This window comes from Zonotrichia albicollis, chromosome 15, assembly GCF_047830755.1.
Source record: "Zonotrichia albicollis isolate bZonAlb1 chromosome 15, bZonAlb1.hap1, whole genome shotgun sequence".
NCBI classification, from domain to species: domain Eukaryota; kingdom Metazoa; phylum Chordata; class Aves; order Passeriformes; family Passerellidae; genus Zonotrichia; species Zonotrichia albicollis.
Genome location: NC_133833.1, coordinates 15771572 through 15779543, shown reverse-complemented (window position 1 = coordinate 15779543; position 7972 = coordinate 15771572). Strand labels below are relative to the sequence as shown.

General features: G+C 53.4%; 1 protein-coding gene across 1 annotated transcript; it reads right to left on the bottom strand.

Annotated features, from left to right (window-relative positions):
• Positions 1-373: 373 nt before the first annotated feature.
• LOC141730944 (protocadherin alpha-8-like) lies at positions 374-7293 on the bottom strand. The gene has a single exon (XM_074552239.1). The coding sequence runs from the start codon at positions 6653-6655 to the stop codon at positions 3959-3961; it is 2697 nt and encodes an 898-aa protein (XP_074408340.1). The 5' UTR covers positions 6656-7293; the 3' UTR covers positions 374-3958.
• Positions 7294-7972: the final 679 nt, after the last annotated feature.

Below are 7972 nucleotides of genomic sequence, written 5' to 3'. Positions count from 1 at the left end.
TTCCTGTATCTCGCCAGGCGCCTCCAGAGTCAGACTGCAGAAAAAACAAGCTGGATCCACCAACTCGACTTACGTGGCATTAGCGTCGGACCGCGGAGTAGTCCAATCGAGGCGGGGACGCTTGAGAACCAGCCCCACCAAGCGATTAGAGGTAAAGTCGTTTCATACTGCTGATGTACTTTGCTGACGTTTTCTTCTTTTTGTCATCTTTCATCTTTACTTACCTCCTTGTGTAATACCTTCAAAGCATCTTCTCTCTTTCTCTTCTCTCATTCCTTTTATGTCTTCCTTTCTCACTCTTCCCCCTTTCTCTTTACAGTGAGAGCATCTGTGACATACCAGTAGATTCGTCCATCCATCCTCCCCTTCTTCCAGTTTCCCATCTTCCTCCTTATGCTCCTCCCACCTTCACTGTCCTTATGCACACACATACTCTCTTCTTCCTCATCTCCATTACCAATGTATTTTTCCATTACTTCCCTCTCCCCATGAAGCACAGACACGCCACTCATGACAGTTCTTGTTCCTCTCCATTGACATCTTTCATCTCTCCACTCAAGGAGCAAACTTCCTGCTCACTTCAAGTCTGTGCCAGACTGACAGAGTGCTCCTACACCCCACTTTTTGGAAGGAAATCACACTCTTCAGGCTCCATTCTCTCAAGGGAGAGAATTCACAGCCTCTGAAACACAGACTAAATCCCTAGGTACTTTGACATTGCTGTAAAGAGACTTGACTAAGCACAAACAACCCTATGAATCTCCTTCAGGAACTCAAAGCCATCAAGGCCCAGCACACCAATCCATCCTGAATGCTGAACACCACAGCTCCTGAACACTCTTCATATACTCTGATAAAGAGCTGTTCTTCAGGCCTCATTTGCCCCCTGTATGTTGAGTGTAAATTTCTGACTTCATATTTCAGGCAGGCCAGCAGAGTCAGAAACACACAGCAAGAATGTCCAACCGCAGGGGCATATTGCCCTTGCAAATCCTCTGTGCAGTCTGATCCACAGGGTAAAGGCAACAAAACCATTTTATTTGTGTCATTTTCTCAGAGAACACAGCCCTGACTCCCAACACATCCATTCTGAGAAATGTATTAGGGTCCCTCCTCAATCTGTGCTTGCTGTTATTTGCTTGAGCTGTGTCTGGAGAAAGAAGATACGAATGGGAGGAGGCAGTGGTGCTCTGCTGATCCACTAAAGCAATCAAAGAACATTTCAAACTGGAAGGATTATCAAGTCCATAAGGATTATCAAGTCCAACTCCAAATCCAGGCACATTTGGTCAATCCAAAACAAAGATACCATGACGAAATACATAAAAAGGTACAACAGTATTTCAGACTCATCTTCCTTAGGTAGCAGGAACTTACCTGAAGCATCCCTGGCTCTTTCTTCAGAAAATATTTACTGTCAAGTGAGGGAATTGGTTCTGAAGCATATTTTCTTTTAATGTTATCACAGATTTCTGGGGAAGATGAATAGGGGGGAATGATCCACATTCTGCAAAAGCCTCTAAATCACTGAACAGAGCACAATGCTCCTTCATGTACTTATATCACATGCTAAGTAGAAGAGATCCTGCAAATCTAAGGTCATTCTCCCAACCTCAACCTCAACTTAGAAGACTGGAAAATCTATCCCTCATACTGATAGTCAACTACTGGAAACTCTGCTACTTGACAGCTGCCAAAATTCAGCAGTCTGCATTTCATCCACTGTTTCCAACACATGGCAAATGCAAAAGGATAAAAAATAAAAAAGATGGAATGTTTTGGTAAAAGGAGAGAAGAAAACTAGAAGGTCCCATTCCACCATATCAAAATGCCAGGTCTGGCAACTCCTTGGTTATGGACAGAAGTTTTCCCACTCTCTATCAAGACAATAGCAGAAATATAAACAAGGAGAGCTTCAGAGAAGGCTGACCAAGCAAGACTGATGATTGGAAAAGCTGCTGTTTCACCAACATCATATTTTCAAAAGCAAGTGATCTAAATTGTGTATGGAAGATGTCTTCACATCTGACAGGAAGAGCACAAAGAATATCAAGGACACATAAGACTTCAGAAGGACATGAGAGAATCCCAGGAGAGCAACCCTGTGTGACAGGTGGCTTCACAAGGTTTTCCAGTGGAATTCTCTATCCCAAGCTCTGGGAAATCAATCTCCAGCTAAGCAGCTGGAGCTTTTCTTCCCCAGTGATAGTGCTTATGCTACACAGCATCTCCATTTCCTCAGTAAAAAAACTTCTCCACTCAGTCACCCTACCCATGAGACAGAGCCCAGGCAGTACTTCCTGCCACTTGGAGGATTACAGCTGTAGCAGCCAAACTGCCCCACCAAAACAGCTTGCCCCAGCAATAAAACCCACTCTGAGCATGATCCAGGCTTTTGCACATCCCCACCCTCCCTCACATTTGGCATAAAGAACTTATGAACAGATGCCAAGTCACAGAATATCTGGCGGACTCTGTGAAATTTAATGTAAACATCCTGAGCTTTTTAGTAATCTTAGGTGGAAACACCACAGAGCTGCACATTGGAGATGTTTGAAATTCTGTGATCACAGTGACAGCTCTGATCCTGGCCCAGACTAATTTTATTTTGAGATAACCACAACAAAAGCCGAAGCATAGGCAGAGTCACAATATCAATTCTGGGGGAGAATTTCTACCATAACATAAGAGATGAGTTGCTCTGCAGGGTTTGGTGTGGCCATGCAGGTATCAGGGTTAAGCATGACGAGGGAACACCCCATTTCTACTGAGGCTGTCCCTGCAAGAGCTCAGGAGATAAGGTAGGAGATATGAGGCACACACAGATTTATGCTCTCTTCCTCATCACATCCTCTTGCAAATCCCACTTGACAAGCAGCAAGGAACCATCCTGACAAAATCAACAGCTGAGGAAGCTGCTTTAGATGTGGAGTGCTACACAAGGACTTCAGCAACCTGAAGTCCTACCCTCCCACAATGCCTTCCTCAAAAGAGGGAAATGGTCCACTAAACCATCTTCATCATTGCATTTCCTCTTACCAGCACATTCCATGTAGTAATGATGTATCAGCACAAACCTCTGTCTGTTTTGGGAGAACTTCATCACCTCAAAGAACTTTGTGGCCATTTCAACACCACACAGCATCTCAGGGTCCACAAGGCCTCCAACTGCAGAACCCTAAAATCTTGCAAAGGATCCCAGGCAGAAGCACTCTGTGCCCATCCTGCCTCACAGTTTTCTCTACGAATCCTTCGTTCATCACTCTGGGACATGAGTTCTCAAGACAACCGCATCATGATTCATTCTTTTCATAAGACATGGCCCATGCCCTTCTCAATAAATTCCACATTCCTCAGGCAGCTCTTCTGCTCAGAGTCTCATCAAAACAAATCTGGACCTAACTGTGCCACTGCCACACTCACTTTAAAAAACATGATACACTTTCCATCCTTTACAGAAAGGAAAAAAAGATACAAGGAAAAAGATAATAGTATAAGTCCATACTCCATTTCCTGCTTTCTTAATGAGCCTGTTGGTGGAACCTAAATGCAGAATTGTTGTTTCCACAGGGAGTCAAATAGTTGAAATAGAAGTGTAATTTTGTGTCACATCTCAGGCAAGGAAAATGAAACAGGAGAGATTTCAGTAACAATACAGACCTAATACCAACATAGGCAAAAGTCAGGGAAGGCTTAAGTCAAAACCACGTGACTGGGGGACTATCACCAACGTTTGTCGTGTATTCCTGCACCAAGCTGGCATTGAAACCCTTCACGCAAAAAAGTAACAAACCTGCCTACAAAGCTGGGACCCCGGGCACCTCTCAGTGCAACAGGCAATGATTTCATTCCTGAGTAAAATTCCTGTCTAGCACAGCGAAATTCACTTGCGGTTGGTAGCAGTTCTGGAGTGCAAACATAAGTTAATTCGGCCTCCACGCACCAAGAAATTGCAACTTCAGGTGAGGAAAGGCCGACAATGGAAATGTCCCTTTAATATCTTTAAACACCCAGTGCCCTCAGTCTGCGGGGGCGGAGCCTCGCTGCAAGAAAGAAATACCCAGGGGGCAGAGAGAATGGGCGGAGAAAAGAGACTGCGAAGGAAAGAGCGAGAGGCGAACAAGGCAGTGCCACTGACCGTGTCGAGGAGAGCGGAGGGCTCCGGCTGCGTGTCCTTGGCTGCAGGAGCGGGCGGCGGCGGAGGGAAGTTGGGGCTGAAAACCATGAGGTCGCTCTTGGCAGCGCCGTCCGCCACGCACAGGCTGCGGCTGTGGCGCTGCGAGTACGACCAGCTGCCCACTTCGCTGGCGCACACGAGCGTCGTGGGCCCGGGCCCCGAGAGCACGGCCGCCCGCGGCGCCCAGCGCGACGCCGCGTACAGCACCACGGCCAGCAGGAAGAGGCTGGACACGGCGCAGATGGCCACCACCAGCCACACGTTGGTGGCCGCGCTCGCCGCCCCGGCCCCGAGCTCCACGCCCGCCGCCGAGCGCGACACCGCCGACAACGACGACGCCGACGAAGATCCCGCGGCCAGCGCCGCCTCGGCGGCCTCGAGCAGCGACACGCTGAGCGTGGCCGTGGCCGAGCGCGCCGGCTCGCCGTGGTCGCGCACGACGATCAGCAGCCTCTGGCGAGGCCCGTCCGCCTCGTCCAGCGCCCGCGCCGTGCTCACCTCGCCGCTGTAGAGCCCCACGCGGAACGGGCCCTTGCCCCGCGGCTCCCACAGCTCGTAGCGCAGCCACGCGTTGTAGCCCGAGTCGGCGTCCACGGCGCGGATCTTGGCCACAACCTGGCCCGCGGGCGCGCCCCACGCCGCCCACGCCCACAGCGTGCCCGACTCCGAGCCCGCCCCCGCCAGCGCCAAAGCCGCCTCCGCCGCCGCCGCCGCCGCGCCGCCCGCCTCCGCTGCCAAGCCCGCGGGCGGCAGCAGCGCCGGCGCGTTGTCGTTCTCGTCCAGCACGAACAGCTGCACCGTGGCGTTGCCGCTCAGCGGCGGCTCCCCCGCGTCCACCGCGCGCACCTCGAACTGCAGCACCTGCAGCTCCTCGTAGTCCAAGGGCTGCAGCGCCCACAGCCGCCCGCTCTCCGCGTCCACCGACATGTAGCTCGACGCCGGACGCCACCCGCTGACACCCGACGACGACCCCGCGGCGCCGCCGCCGCCCACGCCCACGCCGCCGTCCCACACCGAGTAGCTGACGCGCCCGTTGGCCGCCTCGTCCGGGTCCCGCGCCCACAGCCGCGCCAGCTCCGCGCCCGCCGCGTTGTTCTCCCGCGCCAGCACCGTGTACACGGCCTGCGCGAACAAGGGCGCGTTGTCGTTCACGTCCGACACCGGCACCCGCAGCCCGCGGCTGGCGCGCAGCGCCGGCGCCCCGCCGTCCTCCGCACGCACCTCCACCTCGTACTCCGACACCCGCTCCCGGTCCAGCGCCTCGCGCAGCACCAGCGAGTACGAGCCCGCGAACGTCGCCTCCAGACCGAACGGCGACGCCGGCCACACCCAGCACCGCACGCGACCGTTCTCGCCCGAGTCCCGGTCCGACACGCTCAGCAGGGCCACCACCGTCCCCAACGACGCGTCCTCGGGCACCGGCACCGACAGCGACGTCACCCACACCTCCGGCGCATTGTCGTTCACGTCCACCACCTCCAGCAACAACTTGCAGTGACCCGACAGTGGAGGATTTCCTTGATCTGTAGCATCCACTTGCAGGCGGTACAGACTAACTTCCTCAAAATCTAAATTACTCATGAGACGAATCTCTCCGCTTTTTCTGTCGATTCCGAAAACGCCTTTTCCATCCTGAGGAAACAGAGTCTCGAGAGAATACGAGATATTACTGTTTGAACCTACATCTAAATCCGTGGCATTTAGTTTGATGACTAAGGTGCCGTGTTCTGCATTCTCTGGCAGCTGCACTTTATACACCGACTGGTTGAACTGGGGGGCGTTGTCGTTCGCATCCAGCACTGAAATCACCAGTTCCAATGTCCCCGTCAGAGACGGCCGGCCCCCGTCTGTGGCCGTCAGCACCAACCGGTGCACGGGAATCGTCTCGCGGTCCAGAGATTTCCTGAGCACCAGGAATAAGGATTCACCATCCATATCAGTTTTTTGCAAATCCAGAGAGAAATGCTCGCTGGGGCTGAGTGCGTAGGTCAGCTGCGCGTTCGCTCCGATATCCGCATCCGACGCGCCCTCCAGCGGGAAACGAGACCCCGGCACAGACGATTCCGCGATGCTGAGGTTTTTCCGGGCGGCGGGGAAGACGGGGGCATTGTCGTTGATGTCGGTGACCTCCAGCTGCACATGGAAGACGCGCAGCGGCCGCTCCAGCAGCACCTCCAGGCGCAGCGCGCACGGCGCGCTCTTGCCGCACAGCTCCTCCCGGTCCAGCCGCGAGCTCACCACCAGCGCGCCGCTCGCCCCGCTCACCTCCACGCTCGCCCGCCGGCCCGGCGCCACCAGCCGCAGCCGCCGCGCCTCCGCCTCGCCCGCCTCCAGGCCCAGGTCCTGCGCCAGACGGCCCACCACCGTGCCGGCCTTGGCTTCCTCCGGCACCGAGTAGCGCACCTGCCCGCCCGACAGCGCCCAGGCCGCCTGCAGCACCAGCACCCGCACCACCGCCGCACAACAACGCTCGCCCATCCTTCCTGCCGCGCCGCCCGCCGCCGCCGCTCTGCCTGCCGGCCCCGGCCCGGGCCCCGCACGGCTCCCCGCCGCCGCCCGGACGCACCGGCTCTGCTGCTCGGCCCGAGCCGCCCCCCCGCGCTCACAGCCGGGCTCTCCGCCGAACCGGGGCGGAGCCGCCCACACGGACCCGTTCCTGAGCCTGCAGCGACACCGTGCGCTGCTCCTCCGCCTCACACGCTCCGCGACAGTGCCTGTGCACCCCGCTCCGTCATGGCCATCTCTTCAGCTCTTTCTTGTTACAGTGCTCCTTTTATATTTTATCCTTTGGCCTTTTTCCGCTGCTCTAATCTTACCCATTCTAGTATCTCCGGTGCCGCCTCCAGCACCACACAGGAAACAAAAGTATTCGGATCCACCAGCTTTAATTACGTGATATCAGAGGTGGAATGCACAACTGTTACCGAGGAAGAGCCTGTTGACAACCAGCTCCGGCTAGCGCTTTAAGTCAATGTCCGTGAGTAATCCTGATTTTAAATTTCTTCTCTTCGTCATCTTCCATTCTTAATTCTCTCCTTGTGCCATTCTTTCTTAGCACGTTCGTTCTGTTTTTCTTTCTCTTCTTCCTTTCCTTCTTTCTTTTCTCTCCTTTGTCACCTTCTTCCTTTTTGGTGTATACTGGTAGTGTCCGTGAATTGCCAGTAAACTAATTTATAGATTGTCCCTTTCTCCCCCTCTTATAATACTTTCTTTTTTTTCCTTCTCTTTTTCTATATCCGTCTTTCCTTCCTTCAGTGCAATCTTCTTGCTTTCAATTTTCTTCCATTTCCATCCTCTGTTCACTTTCCCCTTACCAAGGAGGGAATCGCCTTATCATCTCTTCAACATTCTTGACATGGTGTAGCAACACATTATTTGGAAAAAGCTGTCATTCCTTTTCCCCTTTGACTTCAAGGAAGCATTCAGACAAGGCATGGCAGCATGCCCCAAATTTCAAAAAGCTTCTCATTGACAAACAGTGTTCTACATCAAAACCAAGTCATTAAAGGCATGCAGGGCAGACGTCTTCACAAGCAGCAATACCAGAAAGAACAGTGTCCTAGGAGATGCAGAACTTCTGGATGTCCTGATAGGATTCCAGAAGAGCAGCACTGTGTCATGGGATCGTCCTCACAATATTCTACTGTGATCCTGTATCCTACACCCTGGGAACTGGGATCTCCACAGCTAGGCAGACATTCTCTATTCCCTCCCCAAACCCCAAAAACGTACTCAAATTCTTTCCTTTACCTCATGCCTGGCACAAATATACAGCGTGCTGCAAATCCATTCTGT

Excerpts from the sequence above, each read along its gene's own strand:
- LOC141730944 (XM_074552239.1), bottom strand. The coding sequence starts at position 6,655 with ATGGGCGAGCGTTGTTGTGCGGCGGTGGTGCGGGTGCTGGTGCTGCAG.